The sequence below is a fragment of the Columba livia genome, chromosome 11 (assembly GCF_036013475.1).
Source record: "Columba livia isolate bColLiv1 breed racing homer chromosome 11, bColLiv1.pat.W.v2, whole genome shotgun sequence".
NCBI classification, from domain to species: domain Eukaryota; kingdom Metazoa; phylum Chordata; class Aves; order Columbiformes; family Columbidae; genus Columba; species Columba livia.
The window spans coordinates 18,856,917-18,880,785 of NC_088612.1; the positions used below are offsets into that span (position 1 = coordinate 18,856,917).

A 23,869-nucleotide genomic window follows, 5' to 3' on the forward strand; every position below is an offset into this window, starting at 1 on the left:
ATAAAGCTTTTCACTTTCAGCATATGGAAGAGAAGTTGTAGCTTACGCAGTCCAGTGTCTTGGTGAACAACTTTTTGCATATGAAGAAGTACCTTTTGGCTTTGCCACAAATAGCACATTCAAATAAAACTTCAAGATGAATTCATTTGTCAATGAAAACAGTGATATGTAAGTTGTGCATATAGAAAAGACATACACATATGGGAAAAAAAAAGTCTGTACTTCTTATATAAAATGGTACTAATTGCTAATGCAAGCTATTAAACTAATTAACATGCCTACTTGCTATTCAATTTTTTTTACAGATTCAGGATGACTGGAAATACGTTGCCATGGTAATCGATCGTATTTTTCTATGGGTTTTCATCCTGGTATGTATTCTAGGAACAGCAGGATTGTTTTTACAACCCTTGATGGCTGGAGATGAAATGTAAAGATGAAATACGTTGTGAAATCAAATAAAACTTTTGCGAACCAACTCTACACCCCCCCCCCAGCACCTGATGTCTCTCCTATGTGTAGCAGGATAAGGATCTCTCTTGGCCTCAAATTTGCTTGACCAAGATGGCTTTGTTAAAAATGTGAAAATGTGGTGGAAAAAGAAAATGGAACCTTTATGACAGCTAATCTCAAAGTAATATGAGCTATGCCTGACAGCCACTTTTTGCAATAATTGGCAAAGGTGCAGGTAGTACATTAAACTTCATAGGAATGGTTTTAAAAAGGGCTTGATAAAGAAACTGAAAATTACATGAATCTTTGGAAAGTCAAGGCGGGTTGAAGACTTTGAGCTACCAGCTTTGTTTCCAGGAGTCCAGTGCCAAGTCTCTTCAGACAGTGACAGGATCTTCTGAGAATAAGTTCACCCTGAGTTCAGTGGATGCCCTCATGAAGATTAAATGGCTTAGGAAGCAAACAGACCCAATTGCTAGAAAGCAGACATTGCCACCTGGTGTATTAACTGACTGAAACGGCAGGAGGAAAAAGCGAAACAAATAGATGATGGTAATAAAGCAGCCATAAACTCTCTGCATACCTGTATTTCAACCTATGAGAAGACTGTCAGGAAAAAAAAAAAAACAACACACCAAGCTATTCAAAACTAATGTTTAAAACCGTGCACAAGTAAAACCCACACTAAGATGCAGTCTGCAAGATGTGCAAACAATGAAAATATTTTGCTCAGATAGTTTGGATACAGAAGCTTCCTGGTATAGTGAAGTGGTTTATGATAAGAGAAGGCGGGCAGATAGAAAACAGTCCTGTAAAGTGCACTAAATTGCTTCTTAGGCATGCCTTTTATCCAACCTGTAACTGCCGATATTTAAGAGCATGAATAAAGAATGCAACAAAATATTGTAATGAGAAAAATATTTTGTAAAAATATGAACTGTTCTCTCTGTACCAAGCTGGAAGGTTTTTGAAGATACAGTATATCAAGTGATGTGACGCTTATGAAAATAAAGAGTCAAGCTGTTGAAAATTGTGCTTTTTTCATTTATTTTGACGGAGTGACAAAAACCCATGTAAGGTAGCATTAGCTACAGTTCAACACATTCAGAAACAAGTTACATAAATAAAGGTTCATGCTTCTGAGCCTATTAAAATTATTTTGTTTCAGACACACCTGATAAGCTGAAGACCCCAAGGATTCTAGTGTCAGCTATCTTACCTGTATTTATCACAATCAGATTATAGACTTGACTAAAAGAAATTCATACATTTGCAAAAATCGAGAGTTACTAATACAGATTGACTGGGACTCCATTGGCCAATATATTGCCAAGCTCCTTATGATGTGATTGGGTAGTCTAAAAACACCATTTAACAAGGGGAAAGAGGTGAGGAGTGAAATAATACATACACCTAATCTACAGCTTTACTTTCCTTTCTACTCAGGTAAGAGTGAACTTCAGTAATTCAAACCTGAGGACTATAAAAAGAAATTTTGCATTTGAAGAGGAAATAAGATATCTGAAGTATTTCTGCAACTTGCACACAGAGAAAGTGACCGATGCATTGTTGAATCTTCATAATACTGTGAAATTTAGATTTATTATATTAATGGATTAAGTCCGATAATCTTTGCAAACTCACCTTTAAAATTAATTATGATTAGAACACAGGAAATATGGATATCCAATGCCAAATGTAATTGTATAACTAAAGAGAACAGTGACTCCCTTTACAATCAGAATTATTTATAAATTGGTATCAGTGGAAAAAAGAGAGACACACAACATAAAAATTTCCCTGCCTACGAGCCTTAAAAAGCTACACAAAACCAAGAATGTCCTACAGGTGAAATAAATTTTAAATAAACGTTAAATTATCTAAGTTATGACATAAGCCAAACAGTGCCATTCTAAAGCAGATGCAGGAGGGACTCTCTCATTTCCAAATTCATAAAGACGAAAAAGAAAAATTACATTATCAAACATACCACAATTTACATTAGACCTCACATCTAAACATGTCACTATTCATGTAGTAATTTAAGCAAATAAAAACTTGCCAAGACCTGCTCTAGCTTGGCATTGAATTAGCCCTGCAGGATGCAGTTCTATTATGAAGTACACTGACAAAGTGTGGTGTAGGAAATCCCCCTTCTATTGCAGTTGCTTGCAAAATAAAGATTTTAAGAAAGGTGGCATTGGAACAAATGTAAAGAATTTAAAATCAGTTGTTTAAAGAATACATCTTAGTGAAATAATTGAAAAGCTGCAAGTTGGTTTTCAACACTGAGAAAAAAGGAAGAATGGAAAGCTTAAGTCCTCATTGCTCAGTTACCTGTGGTTCTGTAGGTGACAGAACCTGTTAAAGGTGGCTTTCTAAGTCCAGTTTAACCAACGTATGTGAATTCAATCATTTCTATTTGCTTACACAGAATAATAATTTTCAACCCATCTCCTTCAGAAAGGCATTTCTGGAATTCCTTCTACCCGTGCTTGAAAACACAAAAAAAACAGGAAATTATTTATGTGTTTGCAACTAACTGTATCAAACTCTTCATCAAGAGTAAAGAAATCTGAATGTTCTGGTCCATTAGACTATTCATGCAACTTGGGGACTCATTTGCGTTCCTTTCCACAGCTGATACAGAGATATCGATATAAATGTATCCTGCAGGCATTTTAAGCCTTGCTTTATTAGATGTTCACTTAATATGACAGAATTTAGCAGCAACTTCCACTGAAAATGTATAAAAGCAAAACATAGCCCAATCGCTATTTTTACTTATATGTTGAATGTATGGGAAGGTTAACTGGTATTTTTATTATTATTTTAAATTTACTTTGTAGCAACTTCATACTTTTACAACACATTCAAGTGCACTGATAAAAATTCTCCTTCGCTTTCTACAGTAAATTGAAATAAGCAACTCTACTGTATAAATATATGCAAATTTTTAATACCCATTATAACAATTGCGATAGTAATTTAATAATTGGACTACAGTGATAAAAAAATGTTTAAATCCTTCTATTTCGCAGCAGGTGCCAGTGTATGGTTTTTGATATATCATACATACAAGTGCTTGAGAAGGTCCTTTTCATTCTGACCTTATTTAGAGGTAACTTAGTAAACTGGTAATAAGTGAACTGACTTCTATGTGTCCTAGGGATGTCATGCTTTAATATAAACCTGATTTTCTGGGTTTGGATTTGTTTTATTCTATCAGAAACTTGCCTACAAAGAACATGCATGGGACTAAGGCTACCACAAAACTCTTTGGAACCATATTAGCAGGAGACAGATTCAAAAATATTTTATGCATTTGTACTGCCTATATGCGTAGGTACTATTATACTTGCCCATTTATGAATAACAGGAATAAATAACAAAAGTGATCCAATTATTGAAACCAGAAGAAAAGTCCATAAGAACATTCGATCAAGCACCTGAGCAATAAACTTCCAGTCTTCAACAACCTAAAAACCAAAGAGCATAAGAGTTGTTCAGTATATGCGAGAACAGGTAAAAATAGAGTACCAAACCCCTGTAATTCTTAATTGCTTTACAGTACCCTTTTTTCCCCAATCAGGTCCATTTGGTAACCCTCTTTAACAGCTTCTTATAATTACACTGTGAGCTAGAACAGGAACAAACTTCCCTCTATGAAGACTAGTAAGCTACGTAGAGCAATACTAGATTTTAATACAGAAACCAACCCTGACAAGCACCAAACATCCTCAGCTACAGAGAGACAAAAATCAGTATGCAATTTTCTAACATGCTGCAGGATTTCAGATTCATGGCACAGCTTCATCATCAAGTGGAATTCCCAGCAGGAGCTAGAAGCAAAAGTTGTAAAACAAACCAACCAACCAACATTAAAAAACAAACGACAGCCACAAACAAACCAACCTACACACAACAGCAGCACACCACACACAGAACGGTAGACAGCAGCTGTTACATGCAAGATCCGAAAGCTGTGAAGTTACTGCTGCATGGAATTATACACTAGGGAGAACAGGGAGAACAGTCATAGTACTTTCACAACTATTTTCCTTTTCAATAGGATCATTCATGGCTATATACAGTTTTGCAAGTATGGCAAAGTTTGTAAGTCCAAGCAAATTAAAACCATGCCAAACGATTGCCTTTGATTCAAACTGGAGCTAGCCAATGTTTCCAAAGCTTCCTTAGAGGTAAGGCTACAACAGCACTGCTGTGTAGTTTTTAATGAAGGCAATGAAAGCTTGCATTCTCTGGAGCCCAAATAATAAAATACAATTGAATCCCCAGTCAGCTGTATCTTAATTTCTGAGGTTTAGAGTCACAACATCATACCTCAAAACCAAAATACTCATCACCTCTCATCACTCACAGTCAAATAGAGTAAGTTCAGTAAAAGAAAGAAAACCAACCCTTAATTCACAGGAAATTATGTATTTAATAGTAAACTATTCTATTTGTGTTATTTTTTCAATGCAGGGGTATTTGATGCTGTTCTAACTGTACAGTAGATACATTTAATCAAAATCTAGGTGGATCTTTTGTGATAATGTCAGAATTGAGCCCTGAGAAGGTACATCAGAGGAATCAGCTTACTCCTAGGCTGCCATGTGAGAATCCACTCTCAACAACCAGCAACTTTTGAGGACAGTCATTTCTGTACAAATGGAAAGAATCTCAGGCCTTGCCATCAGAAATAGATAGCAGTATCATAAGACCACACATCAAACTTTCATATTTCTACACTAACCTGAAAATAGCATTTAAGTCTCTGGTGTACTACTGGTGATAGTTTAAAAAGCAGGGAAAGAAAAGAGATTCATAGTGCTCTTACCCAAATGGTGTAAACATCCATTAAGGATAACTCAGAGTGCAAATGCAGAGACTGAAATAAAACCTCTGACATCTGATGGCACTCAGAGACAAATAATAACAAGGATAGAAGAAAAGACTCAGGAAGGCATCTAGTCCCTGTCTGATCTCAGGACAAAATGACCAACATATGGCTATAGCTTGTGTTTAAACTAGTAAAAGTTAAGGCATTAAAAACTGTTTTTATATGGATTTGAAAGCTGCAAAATCAGGCTTAGCATTATTTAATCAGAAAATCTAAGGCAAATCCATTTTTCAGATAGCATTCAGGTACGACATTAAAAATATCTATTTCTCTCATCATGAAAATAACACCCAGCAGCACTGTAGGGCACAATTACAGTACAAGTATCTCTGAGAATGTGTCATTAACAACAAGAACTTTCTAGAAGAAAGCAAAAGACTTCAAGGAACTCAAGGGCCCATGGACTCTATTGCATCAGACCAGTATCTGTAAGAATTCTCGGTATTGTACCATACTTGCACTACTTTCCGGTGGAAATAATTACATAGCTTCCAGTGAAGTACAAAACCTGGAAATCTCATAGCACATATTCAATATGCAACTGCATAGTAACCCATTACTTGGCTTTCTAATTTCCAGTTTTACAAAAAATCAGTGTAACATGACTAATACACCCACCTCACGAACTTCGTTCTCCTTCATAACATGTCTTGTAATATATCGGATAGAATCTAGAGCTGCTTCTAAGGTGTTCCTAGATGGTTCTGATCCATTCACATTTCCCGTTTCCTCCTTCTGCGCAAAGTATCTGTCTACATGACTTCTCATGCAAAGCAGCTTGGGAAGTTTGTGAAGAAATATCTTGCGAACCCAAGGTGCCATAGCATTGTGTGTAGATGAAGAGCGATGATGAATATTGATAGCAAAGACAGTTATCACAATGGACAATGTCACAAATATCATAGTAAACACCAAGTACTCTCCTATAAGTGGGATAACCTTAGAAGATGATGGAATAATCTCTTCAATAACAAGAAGAAAAACAGTCAAAGACACTAGTACTGAAGTGCAGAGTGAAATTTTTTCACCTTCATTTGAAGGAAGATAGAAGACAAGGACAGTTAGAAATGAAAGTCCAATACAAGGAATAATGAGAAACAACGTATAAAAAAGTGGCAAGCGTCTAATTATAAATGAATATGTAACAAAAGGATACCAGCAGCATCCATCAGTCCTATTTCCTTTGCTCCCTGTTGCAGTCACTATTTCCCATTCTCCATTATCAAAAAAGTCTCTCTTGTCAACATCATAATCTTCAAGAATTATATCGACCTGTGAGCCATCGTAAGTCCAGGAACCAAATTTCATAGAGCAGTTCTGGAGGTCAAAGGGGAAGAACGTTACATCAATAGTGCAAGAACTTTTGTAGTTTGCTGGCGGAGTCCAGGCAATGGTGCCATCATATTTTACCACAGTTTTTGTAGATGTTCCCTCAAAACGTCCATCTGCACTGAAAAGAGAGAGATAGACACATGCAATTACAATGTGTGGGTGTGTGCTTTTAAACAAGAAAATATGTTTTGTTATGGTCATTTCAGCTGTTTAGCCCTTTTCCCCCTTCATAGCCAACATTTTGTATTTTGTTCATAGTCAACTTTCTCACACACGTAAACAGCTTTGGAAGAGTGAAGAGTCACGAAAAGATCTGTGCAACCTTCTGTGGTCCCAATGATTTATGCAAAAGATTCTTAAAATCCTGACCTGTAACAGCATGACCAAACTCTAATGTTTCTATTGGTAATACGGGAAGAAGTGGAAACAAACTTTGCAAAGAGACTAGAAATTCCATACAGAGGCAAAGCAAAACATTTAAGCATTTAACACAGCAACAAAATACATTTGCATTCGGTCACGGAGGCACCCCGAGGTTAGTTTAAGGGACAACAGGGTCCAAAACAGCTTTTATTAAACCAGTGAGAAACAGGGTTTTAGCACTCCAAAGTGACTTGAATACAGGTTCAGATATCAGTTCAGTAAATTATTAAGGGGCAGTAACTAATACGACAGGAGGTCCACAGAGTGCATGCACGTGGCTTCACCAAAAACAATGCCAGAGCCGTCCCTGAGTGTGGGAAGAGTACACACTTGCCTGAACACAATGTGGGATTATTTTAAAGGGATACACGTACTCATTGAGTACGGAAAGCGTACACTCACAATTCTGCAAGGATTAATTCATAATACACTTGCAATCCTGCGAGGAGAAATACATGTGCAAATATGCACGGAACACTACATGTGCTTATGTGGAAGCATGGGAGGAAAATACACTCACAATTATGTGAGGAAATAATTTATACACGTGCTCGTATTGAGCACAGAAAGTATAAATACACGTGCAAATGTGCATGGAAAGTAGATACACTCTCAATCCTGCAAGGGTTAATTTTACTCACACACATGAGGGCAAGGCAAGCGGAGTCTCTGTCCCGGGGTGAGGAGGGGGAAGTGGCTCCTGGCAGCAGCAGCTCAGCTTGTAACTCCTAAAGGATCGCATGCAAAGGGTGGGCCTCGACAAGAATCCCGTTTTTATAGCCTGATCAGATCTGGCTGTAGGCATTCCAGAAGCTTCTCTGCACCCCCACACTGGCTGTGGGGTGCCCCTGAAGCTTCCAAACATCCCCCACACTGGCCATGGGCACCCAGCGGCTCCCTGATGCCTCTGCGCTCCCTTCTCCTCTCTCTTAATGACCCTGGCCAGCGGGCTTTGGGGTCAAACAAAAGAAGCTGTCAGCCTCAAGCAGCAGAGAGAGAGGGAGATGTGTCTACGCCTTCCATATCAAAGGAAGGGAGGGGGAGAGAGGAGAGGGATAGAGGGGGGGGGGTTGCATTCTGCCACACATTCAGAGGCAAATTCTTCCACACATTCTTAGCTCTACTAAATGTACACGCATCATCTACCCAATGAGCCTCCCAGAAGCAGCTTGGATGGTAAAGTTAGAAAGCAAATGTATTTTATGAGAAAAGATAGAAATCTTACTTGTCATACAGCACGATATCTGGAATCCAAATAGAATCCGATGGGACACGAATAGACGTTATTCCAGCATAGTCTTCAGGATTCCACCTTAATTTTACATCTACCCATTCCTGTGGATAAGTGAGATGTAAAAATCATTATTATTGTGAAGTTGATTTAAGCAGGGCAAGACTGCCTTTTAATCTATTTTCATCCAATTCAAAAAAGTAATCAAACTGGCTTCTAAAATTTGCATACAACAGTGAATTTGCTGAACAGACATCTATTTACCTCATCCAATATTTGTTTCTAGTTTTAAGAGGAAAGGAAGTAGCTCAAACAAAATAATTTAGTAAGCTAGTAAGTATAATCAGGGTCTGCAAACATTCTTCTAAGTTAAATCAGGAATGATTTGTGAGCAGCGCTTCCCAAGTTATGAGTTGCCACTAGGCTTTGCATTGAGCTTGAGGTTCTTTTCTGTCCATAAACAAGTATTTTTAATCACAGAATCACAGAATGTTAGGGATTGGAAAGGACCTCAAAAGATCATCCAGTCCAATCCCCCTGCTGGAGCAGGAACACCCAGATGAGGTTACACAGGAAGGTGTCCAGGCGGGTTTGAATGTCTGCACAGAAGGAGACTCCACAACTCCCCTGGGCAGCCTGGTCCAGCGTCTGGCACCCTCACCGAGAAGAAGTTTCTTCCAGTTTGAACCCATTATCTCTTGTCCTATCATTGGTTGTCACCAAGTAGAGCCTGGCCCCATCCTCCTGACACTCACCCTTTATACATTTGTAAACATGAATAAGGTCACCCCTCAGTCTCCTCTTCTCCAAGCTAAAAAGCCCCAGCTCCCTCAGCCTTTCCTCACACGGGAGATGCTCCACTCCTTTCATCATCTTTGTTGCCCTGCACTGGACCCTCTCCAGCAGTTCCCTGTCCTGCTGGAACTTAGGGGCCCAGAACTGGACACAATATTCCAGATGTGGTCTCACCAGGGCAGAGCAGAGGGGAAGGAGAACCTCTCTGACCTACTAACCACCCTCCTTCTAATCCAACCCAGGATGCCATTGGCCTTCCTGGCCTCAAGGGCCCAGTGCTGGCTCATGGTCACCCTGCTGTCCCCAGGACCCCCAGGTCCCTTTCCCCTGTGCTGCTCTCTAATAGGTCATTCCCCAACTTACACTGGAACCTGGGGTTGTTCCTACCCAGATGCAATACTGTACACTTGCCTTTGTTTCACACATACCTGTTTCAACCAAACATTCGTTGTCATCAATTGATTTTTCTCATCCTATAAAAATGAAGCATATTTTATGAGAAAAAATCCACACACAGGAAGCAGCTGCTTTAGTTCAGAGGTCTGTAATTTAAAATACAAAACACACTTCTAAAAGCATTTCAAAGATGTTTATATGAAAACTTCTAAAACAATTACGACATTTGATTATTTAACTGTTAAAAGTGATATTTTCCCCTTCGGTGTCCCTTTCCTCCCATTTTTTATTTAACTGTATTTTACGCAGTCTTACCATTTCTCTATGGAAACAAAGGAACAACCACAACATATGGAAGAAAAACTCCTCTTATAAATCCAATTTGAAAAGAATATTCTGAAGTAAATGAGTATCAGGGTGGGGGGCAAAAATCTGGTTGATCTCCTTAACTTCTCCGGTAATGACAAGAGAATCTTTATTACTATGGATGCGACATATCTGAAGGCTCAGAGGGCTTTTTGCTGCTTAAGGGGGGAAGAGAGCAGTATTTGCAACTACTCCTGAATTTTACAGAAATGAAACTGATAAAGTTTAAAAATAGGTGGGTTTCCCATTGAATAAATAAAAGTACAATTTCCTAGGCTTAAGAATTTCACTTTTTTCTGAAAACTCCACTAAAATTAATAGCCATCTTCTCAACCTCTTTGTGATCTTTCTTCATATCCTCATCTATGATGCATTTTTTTTATTACACTGATCATTTTAAAGGTTTAATCTATTGTGTTTAAGCTAAAATATGCACAAGTATTTCCTATGACATTATGTCCAGAATTTTAAGGAGGAAAAAAATAAACTTATTTAATATACATACCACATCTACCAGCTGAGAGATTGCAAGGCCAAACTTTATTTTTATTGTGTCATTCAAGCGTTCTACTGGACGAACCCATCTTTGATAGTCTTCAAATAAATGTTTAAACAAACGATCTTCACTTTTAGCAATAAGAGAAGGTTCAGATACACCTATATAAAAAAAATAGTTTATTAACGTTGATTCAAATGAACAGTCTACATCTGCATTCCTGGTCCCAAACATCTACAGTTATGTTTATGCAGAGTTAAATTTCTCATCCCATCCCATTTTCTCTAGAAGCATGAAAAAGGTCTTGGAAGAAGAATTGTATGAAATTAGCTGGTTTTATTAACATGTCCATACCACTCTCACACTTTCAAAGTCTATGACTCAATATTTTAGCAATAATATAGGCAAAATGCACTTACATAATTTACCTGGTGCCACATAATTACGGAACTCCTCTAAAACTGAAAGCTTACCTATGAGGGACTGAAGTTCTATCACTCTAGAACAAGGTGATACTTTTTAAAAACCTACATCCACACTATACAGGTCTCTAGTATATTGAATAACTTCTATTCCACTTCGAAACATCAGTCTATTCACATTTTATACATTATTTCTTCCAGTGTTTTGTCACATCTATGATGTATAAACTTTGCAGTACTTGTAAAGCACTTTTTGCCCACACTATTTTCTATCTTAAACACATGTGCCGATCTATTTACCAGTCTATCCTCTACCTATCCTAATGTTATATTGACTGAAAGGCACCTCTCTAGTTAAGAAGTACTTCACACTCAGTTACTTTTTTTTCATAGCTATCAAGGAGACATTTCAATGCCTGAAGTCCAGCTGATGATCTGGAACAGCCAAAATCTTTGTACAGCTTACAAAGAAGTACAAGCTAAATGACTTCTTTAATCTCCTGAGAGAATAGAACACATGGCAGAGCTTGGGGCAGAAAAAAAAAAAAAAAAAAAAAGTAGATGCAGAAACTGCAAGCAGAAAGTAGCCTGGACTTTAAGAGAGATATGCAAGTTGTCTTAGAGTATCTCATCAAGCAACTGTTCTCCTTTATCTTTGTGAATCCACAGAAAAAGTACTTTTTACCAACATGGTCTCACTGAAGTATATCAGTAGAAACTCTGTTACCCTCCCAAAAAGGCAAAGTTTAAGGTTTCTCCATTATGAAAGCTCAGGCAAAAAATTATATACCCTAAATGACAAGAGAAGGACAAACTTATGGAAGATACAGAGAGAGGGGAGGGGAGGAAAAAAGGCAAGATCCGTGTCTAGCTAAGTAACTGGAGCACAAACAGCCTCCAAGGGCCCTGTGAAAGCCCTGACGCCACCGCCTCGAGGAGCAGCACAAGCTGCACACATCACCTGGGAGGAGATAGCTCCAAAAAGGTCTCCAATTCCCAGAGAGAAGTCAAAGCAACCACCAGAAGACATGAACATACAGCTCTACACAAAGATTTTTACTACTCACCAATTATATTTAAACCAACTGAAGCTACTGCCCTAAAAAGACCTAACAATGATTATAGTCAGTCTAAGGGACAGAGTAAACCAAAGAAAGATGTTCACAACCGTATCTTTTTAATGCAGATTATACCATTACATAAATGTATAGTGTGACCTCTCTAGAAATGATGTGCTCCCTTAACAGCATCCATCTAAAAAAAGATCTATCAGAAACAGAAAAGCACCAGAGAATGGCATAAACAGATTAAAACCAGAGATCGTCATCCATACAAGGAGAGATTTAAAAGATTAACATCATTTTGTTTGGAGAGGAGATGAATTTAGTGAACATAAGTGAAGTAGATAAAGCAGTGAACAATACACGAAGAAAAAAACCACTGATTGTATTTAGCCTTTCTCATAAATGGCACAGGAAACAAAAGCATTGATTAAAGGCAGTACAAACAATTTCTACTTGAAGTTCATTACCATAAACATCTGGTGAATCAGAGATGAGATATTGAAGAGCCCTAAAATTTTAGAATTGCACAGGATTATTAAATTGTCCATTATGTCAAGTAGTATCATATTTGCATAGGCCATCAGTTCTCATTTCAACACAACCTGCAAAACCTACCTCAGAATCTGACCAACAGTTTGATGGCTTGTGTTTGTTGCAGACACTTAGCTCACACCATTTAAACCATTAATTTAGATGGTCCTAAGCTGATGCTATGTGACTGCTACCACTGCAGCCCAGACAACTGAGACAGGCAACGTTCAGTTCCCTCCCACCCAGCAAAGTGCTCTGGTGACAGTAGCAGCTTCGTGCTGCAGGACGCTGCGCTGACAGATCCTTCAAACAAAACACCACCGCGCTGCAGAGCCCAGCCCCAAGAGAACTCCCTGCCTCCCACACTGCAGGTTTGGGGCAGCCCAGTCAAACTATTATTATGGATACTAACTGGATTTTCTCTGAAATTTTCAAGTGGGAGCAAAAGCAGAACATAGACCAGGATTAGCAGAGAGGAAGCAGCAGGATTCCTTTCCTCCCCAAACCTCCCCACACTAACACACTGCTGAGTGGCTCCTGTTGCAGGCCAAATCAGCATCCAGCAATACAATGTTATACACAAGTTACCTGAAGAGCTATTAGGCCAAAATATATTTATTTTCACTGATACCTTAGGTTCAGTGTATCTTCATTAGCCAAGGATTTTTTCTTACTTGTAACTATACATAGATTTGCCAAGTCTTGCTTTTCACAGGCAACCAAAAGAATGCTTCCCGAACACAAAACTTAATTTCTCTACTTCAGTATCCCTATTTCCTGAATTATAAATGGTTTTGTGTGTATTTCAGCTTAATGTTTCATAAATACTTGATTTTTGTATTAGCATTAATCACATTTCCCTTGTACAGTTACATCTCCCAAGTGAATTTTCTGTGCAGTTTGAGAATGACTAGGCAACTTGGTATTGTCTCTCCATTAACTGACCTTGAAGCAATGCAGAGGCAAAGTTGCACTTTCACCATTTCTGTGTTCCTGTAAGGTGACCTCCTGCACAGCACCACAGTATCTTCAGGATACCTGCTGTTTCCAGATAAAGCTTCTCTGAAAACACAGGATCTTCTCTGCTATGCTAAACAGGAACATGTTCCTTTACCACTTTTGTAAACTTCCATATTTTTTTTCAAACATTTTACACTCAGACCTACAGTATACTTACTGATTTATTAAGATGACCATATTTCATAATGATATAGTTCAACTAATATTTTTCCTATCACAGACATATCCACACTTTTTCACATTTCTAGTTTATTCTGTTTAGTAATAAACTGGGGCATACTGGTCTATAAAAGACAGTTTATGCAAAGGAGAACTTCATGAGGAGGCTTGAGATGGCAACAAACAATATATTAAGAGTGGGCAAAAACTAAATAAATAACCACTCCTACCTTTCCATATTTAATAGGGCCACACAGCTCACTTGCTATACAGACTACACACGCTTAATTTCTCTTAGTCATGTGGCTGCATGCTTTTAAGATTATAACAAAGGGTGTAATTCTGAGTTACTTACTGGTATTAACACCAGTTAAAAAAAAAAAAATATGAAGAACTGGTGGCAAGCAGGAAAAAAGGTATGGAAGAGAGCAAAAGAGGTAAAATACAGTTAGCGGCTTAAGGCATCAGACAAGCTATGCTGTCTGGATAAAAGCTGGAAGAGGTTAAAACCTACAACTAGCAAGATTAGCAAACAACCTGCAGTACAAGTCTCATACTAAATCAGGTGGTAAGAGATTATGGAAACACTCACCCCTACCAGCTCACTGTACTAAAACAACTTAAAAGATTTGTAGCCTTTGAAGAGCAATTCTAAGTGTGTCTGTATTTGTGCAACTTTATTTTTGTAGAGGTCAGGCAGTCTAAGTCAAAGGTAGGCTCCCTATATTGTCCAGTGATAAATCCCAATGTTTACTTTATAATTTACACCTGAAACTCTTCTCTGCTCACTCCTTCTCAGTGTGACTCCGTGTTTAGCAAAAAGAACCAGGCCACACGAGAAAATGCTGGATGGCCAAAATTTGAATTCTGCAAAAACATTTATGCACAAAGCAGACTAATGATTCATTTTTTTTAAACTCTGAAGTAGTTGGAACACACTTTTGACAAAACAGTAAGTAGAAATTCTAATTAAACGCTTGACCTAGGACACAATTGTATTTAAAAATTCAGTCCTAAACACTTAAACTTCTTTTATTGAAGTAGTTTGGAAGAGCTGTTTAGAAAAGAAGAGGAAGCACTGCATGGGTCTCGGGTTCATGAACAGCATGACAAAACACGCACTGTGAATTTCACTAGTGCCACTGATGGCAGACTTTTAAAATGCTCCAGATAAACTACAACGTTATTATTTTGTAAAATATATTTTTACATTGTTTCTTACTGTGCCATTGTGGGACAAAGTTTTTAATTGATACAGTCCAGTGTCGGTGATTTCAGGTTTTCTTTGGATTACTACTTGGTGCATTTTCAAGAGAGGTCCATAGGAGGAACGGGTCACTTTTTAGAAGCCTATTGTTAAGATGTAAATTCAGAAGGAATATATATTACTAATGCAGATTCTTAACCATATACCACCACAATGAAAAAGAACACTACTAAGGACAATTTGTAGTCAACATCCAGTTTAACAGTGTGCTATCCTAATATATCCACAAATCTAACTAAATAGCTGAAAGCTATCCTAATATATCCACAAATCTAACTACTACAAACTACAATACAACTAATAGTTTGCCTGCAAACCAGGAAGGTACATTAAGATATACAGTACAGTTGCATTCAGTACACTGGTGTTTTACTAAGATGACACTGTCATCTAAGCCTCACTTTACATTTTAAAGAATCTCTCACCACTACTTCATGAAGTAGAAAAGCTATGTAATATATTAAATAAAGTATAAAATGGAAGTTTTATTTCTTAACTGATTCCCCACTCCCTTTAAAAAGAGGGTGAGACATACTTTCTGTATGGTCTTCATTTTTTTGTCTGCTTTTCCTTCTGTGCTTTAGCAACTGCTGAGAATCCAGTCACTAAGAGTAAAGCATGCAGTTAACAGTAACCATATACAGCGACCAAAATTCTTTACTAGAATGCCTGTAAATCAAACCAATTTACTAAACAAAAATCAGAAAAGCCAGCTATTACATCCTGTACTTCCTACAAGTATGGTTTTCTTCCTTGTTCAACGAAGAAAGGCAAAACTCATCACTATACCTACAAACATGGAAGAGGTGGCTATTCGTGACCATTTCTTGTAGGTGATTTTTTCACAAATCTGTTCTGTTTGCTTTTGTTCAGACGTTGTCTTGCAGTTTCAAAGGTTCAGAGTACAAAAGCAACAATCTTGTACTTCTACCACTGTGTATTAATATTAATGCATGCCTGGCAGCTGCTACAGGAACTTTTTGCTTACTCTGGGGCTTTCAAGTTATTGGGAGGATTTCTGCCTTCTCTCTTATGTAGCACATCAATCTCCCACCAACCAGTAGCAAAATAAAATGACATATTATGGACATGAAACTATCGAGGATTTTGAACTGCAGTATTGCTTGGCACTTACCAACATGAACAGAGCTACAAGAGCTACACACAGAAAGCAGGGAAGATGTTTCTTACATTCAACTCAAATTCAAGAGACTAAAGTTTCCAGCTGGATAATTGGAAAATAGAATGAAACTATCCCCTAACAGCTTAGCATCAAGGGATAACTACAGTCCATATTAATGAATGCATGTACAAGTTTGACTAATAGCAGTATAATACAGTGTCATGTAGTTTGTAACTAATAAAGAAATAGACACGATCAGCCACAGATTGATGGTCAATCTTTAGATTAAGAGCTAGCCATAGCAGAAACCACTCCTTTCTGAATATCTGTACTACAGATTCTATTGTAAATACACACAACATGCCCAAGATCTTCCTGAACTCCATCGTGGAGCTATTGTCAGCAGCAGTCTTCTGATTAACAGCCACCTACAGCGCTAATGTCACACATCTACGGCATGGCACAGCATTTCCTTGGGAGTTCACACACACTAACACAACCCACTCAGTTTTCAGCAGACACAAGAACTGTGATCCTTCTACCTGCCCAGCAGCCTGGGGACATGAAGAGGCTGCCTCACGGTAAAAGCTCTGGTCACTCTGAAGGCAGTGGGACTTTTTCTGTAGCAGATGCAGGATTTTGTCATCTCTCTATTGCTTTTAACCATTGCATCATTTTAACTCACTGTTGACCTGCCAGTAAAGACTGAAGATGGACTCTGAAGACAGCACTGAGGAATGCTGAAAGCAAGCAGTAAGAGTGCCTATATAAGTGCGGATAGCACAAGGAGTAAAAGGAAGAAAAAATATGACTTAAAAGTAGAACCATTCATTTGTATAGATTTAGAGGGTATGCATCTTGGAAACAAACACAAATCCACAATTTATGGAAACAGGACATTATACAAATAAGGCACAGGCCTTGGGCTTCTCATGAGTTGACAGCGCAGCCCTGGGTGCTGCAGAAGTTGTACACTGGCATTATTTTCTGCCATTTTGCTGATGTGGCTCAAGTCCAGTCTCAGACACACTGGCACATGCAATCCTGCAGCTCACAGGAATCACAGACTCACTTTAGAGATCAGAAAGAGTAGATTTCAGAATATATACTGTCAGAGAAAAACCTGGTTTCATAGTGGGAAACTATGCAAGTACCTCCTTCTGCAGTTCCTTCTACAAATGACAGACATTTCTCCACAAATCAGTGCTCCCATTTTTCTTCTTAAAAATATCTAAAGAAAGCACAAAATACTTTAAGAGAAAAATCACAAAAAACATACAAGCAGGAAGGTTTGCAGCTTCCTGTTGGGTAGGGAGAAGGATTCAATCTGTTAAACTGAGTGGAAAATGTTTGGGTGCATGAACTCCCAAGGAAATGCTATCACAGGTCTGCAGCATGGCACAGCAGCGTTAGAGGTGCTTGTTAATCTAAATTCAATTTCTGCATTTAAGTCACCTGTTAAAGATTCAGAGCAAGGAACAAAACTTACAATTTGACTGTATTTTAAAGCAGCATGTATCTTGTCTTGTCAAGTCAGAGTTATCCAGGACAAAGTGCTAACTCGCCTTCAAGCTACTAACTAAAGGCAACACCAAGTTCCTTTACAAGCACTCTTAAAGTATCATAAAAACAAAGTCACATCCGTAAGTCACTCCTACTCATTATAATGATTACTATACCACACACAAAGCAATGCCTCTAAAATAATTTTAAATATATGTGCATGATACTCTAATGTGGGTTATTATTTCCATTTGCCCTATATTTTAATAATGTCTTTCATCTTAATAGCAAATTTCATTTCAGAGGAAAAAAAACTGTGAAAAAAATTTTTAGCCTCACTACATATGATCAGTTCTCAATGAAATCAAAACTGTTGGCGTGTGGCAAAAGGCAAAATTTGACTGCAGGTAATTCCATACCTTATACACCATATAATGTAACCTATTTTTTCACATAATAATAACTTCTGTTACGATAAAAAGCAATACTTTGGTACTGAATCTCTTAAATCACATTTAGTAACAACAGACTGAGTTTTTGTATGTTAAATTAAAATTGGGACACAAATACAATTTACTTTCCTTAAACCATACTCAAAACAATTTTTTCAATTTTGAGCTAATACTTAAAATGTTAATTTTCAATTAATTTCCTTTCTGCTTGTAAGTACTGCAGTTACAACTTCAAGACACCGTGCAAAACTCTTAGCAATGTAGCTATAATTTATATAAAAGCAATGTTTTCAGATAACCATTTACAAATAACTATTTGAAAGAGCATCCATTTTGCTCCTTTAGTCTTTGTGTAATTTTATAAACACTTCAGCTTCACTTGCTATTTTCCATCCTTCAACTCTGAAAGTTACAACCATATTGAATTACAAGATTAGCTCTTTTGAAATCAAAGAAATAATGCATGACAAAACTACAGAGAATTTTGTAGTCAATTCTTGAAAGCCATTTTTACGTGCAGCCAGATCCATGTGTGATATTGCAATTATTAAAATATATTCTGTAAACTTAACTCCATACCAGCTGTACACGCAAAGAACATGCACCACAAATCTACAACTGCACCTCATCTGAGTAAGCAAACGGAGCAAAAAGACTAAAAGCTGACATTTCCAAAACATTATATGTTAATTTTAAAAGCATAAAACTGCGTAATGAAGTGTGTGGTAGTAAAGAGTGATGCACACCCGAAAAGCTCCAGTTTGCCAGAGGCATTTTCCCCCCTGTTGCGAAAGGGGCAGCTCTGGTGACCCCGTTCTGGAGGGTCACGTTCATTTTTGTTACAAACTAGCAGAAGTCCTGCAACCCTCACCTCAGCACACCTCAGCCACAACCCCACTTCACCCCGAAATTTTAGCCTCGTCTTGCAAAAGTTGATAGCGTGGAAAACGAAGCGCGATGCGTGGCCACCTCAGCGCCGGCAGCGTTTCCCCCGCACGCAACGCCCGCCTCATTTCTCCACACGAACCGCGCTCCCCTCCCGCCCGCGCTCCCCGCCGGGGCCGGGCTGCGGCCGGCGGCCCCGAACAGCCCCCTGCGCTCCGGTACACCCTCCCCCTATCCCCGCACAACGGCAGATTCACACAAAAGCCGGGGTTCAAGAGGGCTCGTAACTCCCCGCTTCTCTCCGAAGCGCCTGCCCGCCGCCCACCCCGTCCCGAGCCGTCTTACCCGCGTAAGGAGCGCGGGCGGCGGGGCCAGCTCCGGGCTGGCCGAGAAAGGGCGCGAAGAGGCAGGTGAGGAGCAGAAGGGATCGGCCGCAGAGCGAGCGGCAGCAGCGCAGCCGGGCTCCGAGCTCGGCCATGGCTGGGGCACGGCCCCACGGCGAGCTGGGGGCGCAGCGCTGGGTGCCGCTCCTCACGGGCGGCGCTGGCCACGCCCCCGGGCAGCCGTGAGGGGGCGGCGAGGGGCGGGAACCGTTAGAACGGTTGGCGGCGCGACCCTCGGCGAGGTGGCGTCCCGGGTCGGTTTTCCCCGCGGCCAGTCCCGGAGGTGGCCCAGAGGGAGCAATTTGTAGCCCTGCGCTGTGTGAGACTGGCCGGACGGTCCCGCCGCCGGCTGTGGGCCTCAGCGGCCCCGCTTTGGGCGGGAAGCGGCCATCGCCCCCTCCCCCCCCACCGCCGGTCTGTCAGGGGACAGTCCCTGTGAGGGAGGCGGCGGGAAGGAGCTCGGTGGCAGGTACCTGAGCGGAAAAGCCGCGGTCCTAATGCAGACCTCCGGCACCGTCCCGCCGCTGGCACAGCGGAAGCGAAGGCTCCTTCAGGGCTGGGGTCGCTGCTCCGGCCTCCCCCCGGCCAGGCTGCAACGTAACGCTAAGTAACAGCGGTAAAGCCACCTGCGTCAGCAGCTGCTGCTTATAAACCAGGCTTTTGGGGAGGGTATATGTTTAAGTTAATTTTAGTGAATGGGGAAAACATTAAACTAATTTTTAACTCCCATTCCATAGGAAACAGTATGGGGTTTTTTTTAAGTTTCTAAATCAGAATGTTTTCAAACTTTTAATCAAAAATAGATAAACTGATGTAAGCTAAAAAGACCTAAGATATGTCCATCTTTATGTCTATTGTAGATATCTAACATACATAATAAATACTCTACAAAAAGCCACCCTTTTTTTTTCTAGATCAGCTAAATCAAAAGCTGTTACAAGAGGCAACCTTAAAAGCACTAAGCTGTGAAATATAATTAGCGATTTTTCCTAAATCATCCTAATAGAAATATACAGTGTACACCTTGCCACAGGTAGTAGAAGCAGCTGGCATGAGTGCATTTTTTATATTTACGATACTGTTTAAGATTTTTACAGAGAGAAGAGATTTGGAAAGAGGGGCTGAGTGGCTTTACACAGTGTAAATCAGCTGCTACATGAAAAGCTTCCTCAGAAAAAATGGATCTTATTCAACTCAATTTTAGAAACTTTGTACCTTCCTAAAATGAGCATTACCCAAAGTAGTAATTTCATTAAGCATGTTGTCAGTTGTCAAAATTATTTGATATGGTGTTTTTATCTTATAGAAAAATAGTGCATCTCTTTGTGTAAATCATGAATCATTTCAATGACTGAAACAGAGTACTTAGGCGTTTTAGTCCCTTTCTTAACTTTTAAACTCGTGTTTTTTCTCTGCTATCTTATCCTGCAGCCATGTTTAGGTTATGCGTGTCTGTGCAAGACATAATGCAGTCTGTGTAAGCCAGATGAAGAAAAGGCTGCTTACACAGTAGTTTCTTCTAGCACGCTTCTACTGACATGTCATATTGATTTGGATGCTCTGCAGTAAATACGGTCATTTTATGTATTGAGAATCCATTTGTATATTGTATGTCCTCCACACTCAAAGTGTGTGCGTGTGTGTGTGTTAGTGTTAAAGGATGCAGTGTGACTCTTATTTTGAAATGCTCAGTGTGTACGCGGTGGTCAACCCAAGATTTTCGAGTAAATAAAAATATGGTTTAGCCCAAAGCATGGCACACAAACGAAAAACCGAACCGTTTTATTCTTTAGTGATGCACAGGAGTTTTGATGTTTTCTGAGTGCTGCAAAAATCACTGGGCAATGTTTCTACTGAAATTGCAAATCTGTAGGTTTTGATGTCATCTGGTCCACCACTGCACTGCACCTGGTGTTCCTAATGCAATGTTCTCATGTAAAATTTATATTTCTGACAGCAGTGTATGTACATTGCAGTAAATGCATTTTAGGGCCATGTCTAGATTAGAGTGTTAAACATAGCTGCCACTCGAATGTGCAGGACACAGCAAACAGATTTCATTACATAACTATGAATTTGTTTGCAGCTGGGTCCTAATGAGGCAAAACAGATGCTCTAAGATATAAAAGGATTAAACTGTCTAGTTTACATGCCCAACATTTTGCTAAATATTTTATGTAGCATCATCTGACACACATTAATTATGTTGTATTATTACTGGTTTAGAATATAGTAGTTATAAATAAAAAGCCTTTTTTTCCTACTGCTTTGAACTTGGAGCAAAATGTTAATACTAACAGCAACATGTTAAATTTAATATTAAGTGAAGCCTTAGCAATTACCTGAGTAATGTCTGCTGTCTTTCAAAGGGTCCTTCTCAGCAGGAGTTGACATCTGAAGGTCCCCACTAAAGTATGTTCTGAGAGTCTCCAGTAAATGGGCTGATGGCAGCTTTTACTGTGCACTCAGGAGTGCTTTAACTGGGAAGCCAAATGCCGAATTAATCACAGATAAAAATAGCAAGCTGCTCAGTTCTCTTTGTAATATCAGAAATACTCTAATTTTTGTGTGTGTGTGAAGCTGAATTTTCTCCAGATTAAAGCCAAGAGCTCTATAACTTGTGAAGGGTACACTCATATCAAGTTATTTTAGTAATGTTTCATCTTGTAGTACAAATAACTGCAATTAAACTTGAAAATGAGGCTAATTTTTACTACAGAAAAACTGTAATGGAAAATGTTCTTTAAAGAAAATGAAGGTCATTTCAATAGGTCCTAGAATCTCATCTAGTCTGAAGTTGAATCATTTCTCTCTCATGTACGAAGTATCTGAGTGCATTAACATCTTGGACTTAGGTGTCTTGTATACACCTAGTTGTGTTATCTCCGTATCACTTACAGTTCTGTGGCGTCTCAAACCATTGCCTTGAACACCTTGTAATCATTCATATATTCATTTTCACAACACAGTGGAGAAGTATTGTCCCTAATTTTAAGATTATGAACAGATAGAATAATTACCTTGGGAATCCATAACAAAACAGAAGCAACAGTCAATGTTAACAAAAAAAGTCCTTTGTTTATCATCTTAATTTGGGTGCTTTTATAACTCTGACAAGTAAAAATATTTGGATGAATAGAGAAGCACAGCTAAAGGAGTCTCCTGCCTTCCAGCGCACAATACAGTAGGTCACAGAAGAGCCTTAGAAGCTAATTTGACTGTATTTGAACAGAATAAAGCTAACTTTTTAAAAAAAAAAACAAAACAAACACAAATAGATGCAAGAGACAGCACAGGTATTACTGGAGAAGCAGTAGTTTTGTTATCTCTTAAACTACCTAGAATATGTTACAATTTATCAAGCCAATGTATTTGTGAATACTTGCCCTAACAAGTTCTATCATGCACCCAAGTGAGACACAAGCTATCTAGCCTTTAAGTTTACTAACATCATATTACACGAACAGTTTCAAGTAATTACTTTGACCTAATTTGAAAGATCCGTCACCTTCCACAGCACCACATGAAGTTCTGGTGTTAAAATAACATTTAATCCACAGTAGTAATCTAATGTTTTAAATACTTATGTAATACACTGTAAACTCCACGTAAACACTACATACACCAAAAAACCATACAAAGAACAGGAAGATCATTTTGATTAGCAAAGACAACTCAAATGTGTTGCCAAAATAATGCTTCTGTTCTTATGACCTATCCCCAAACCACTCCCAGGAAAGGCACAGATGGTGGTGACTTTTTTTTTTAGCACACAAAGCCAGAAACAACACAATAGGCCTGTGCAGTCAAATGCTACTCTGTTTCTAGGAAAAAACATAAGGAACTTGCACTAGTGTAGGGATGTCCAAGGAAGATTCTAGTGAATAAAAGATCTCCAGCATCTGCTTACTGCCCTAGGTTCAGCTGCAGAAAAGAACCAGAAATTCAATTTAACTTAGCAGAACTTTGCTGGTGGAGAGGAGTGCCAGCCAGAGTTACTGGCCTACTCCAAGGCAGTGCTGGGGCTCAGCTCACAATCAGCTGTTAATGGCACTCAATACCGATGGTGTTTGGTAAATTAAATTGGTAATTATTGTTCAAAGATTATACTCATGAAGTATTTGACAGTAATTTCACTTTGCATTAACAAAAACTTTGAATAAATAGATCTTTTAAAATGTAGTGAAACTACACAACTTATCAAAATGCTTCAATGTATAATAGAGATCTGAAAACGATTTAAATAATTCCAACTTTCGATTATTACAGTATCTAAAAAGTTTTTTACTAGCAAATGATGCGGTGTTTAGCAACAAAATACTACTGGTAATTCTTTAAAAAAAGATCTAAATGTATTTGTTATCCCCTCTTCGTTAGAAATACAAGCGTTTAAGAAAAAATATTTTAATAAATCTATATCCTAAGTGATGTAATACTGCTACTGGTACACTAAGCAACTTGCCTTGTGTGATTGATGTACTTTGATGGACACAGATGCTCTCATGGTTTCCTGGAAGACAGAAAGCATTGCTGGAGCCTACCACGTTTTGTTTCAAGTGATCTTTCGAGAAGTTAGAAGAAACTCCATTTTGGCATTGCTGCTTTTAGGGCATGTTCCAAATACTTGTATAACTATAATCCGTGATCTAGAAATCTGCAAAA

General features: G+C 38.8%; 2 protein-coding genes across 7 annotated transcripts in view; one reads left to right on the plus strand and one right to left on the minus strand.

The window, feature by feature from the left end:
* Positions 1 to 1,483, plus strand: part of CHRNA3 (cholinergic receptor nicotinic alpha 3 subunit) — an 8,633-nt gene extending 7,150 nt beyond the window's left edge. The window contains exon 6 of the mRNA XM_013371579.3: positions 306 to 1,483. Within this exon, the coding sequence (XP_013227033.2) occupies positions 306 to 434 (129 nt within the window). The 3' untranslated portion in view covers positions 435 to 1,483. The remainder of the gene's footprint in view (positions 1 to 305) is intronic.
* On the minus strand, positions 1,477 to 21,678 carry CHRNA5 (cholinergic receptor nicotinic alpha 5 subunit). 6 transcript variants are annotated; one of them, XR_010475277.1, is made up of 7 exons: positions 19,170 to 19,598; positions 10,408 to 10,559; positions 9,569 to 9,613; positions 8,340 to 8,449; positions 6,516 to 6,809; positions 5,978 to 6,136; positions 1,477 to 3,932 (listed from the first exon to the last, which is right to left on the minus strand). XR_010475277.1 is itself a non-coding variant. In XM_021283303.2 (7 exons), exons 4-7 carry the CDS (start codon positions 9,593 to 9,595, stop codon positions 3,771 to 3,773), a joined length of 1,131 nt encoding a protein of 376 aa, XP_021138978.1. In that variant the 5' UTR covers positions 9,596 to 9,613; positions 10,408 to 10,559; positions 17,139 to 17,215; positions 19,170 to 19,282; the 3' UTR covers positions 1,477 to 3,770. The 6 variants fall into 6 exon arrangements, 5 of the variants coding, with proteins under 5 accessions (XP_021138978.1, XP_064932299.1, XP_021138982.1 ...); XM_021283303.2 differs by adding an exon at positions 17,139 to 17,215 and having other exon boundaries at positions 5,978 to 6,809; positions 19,170 to 19,282; XM_065076227.1 differs by lacking the exon at positions 19,170 to 19,598 and adding an exon at positions 21,550 to 21,678 and having other exon boundaries at positions 5,978 to 6,809.
* Positions 21,679 to 23,869: the final 2,191 nt, after the last annotated feature.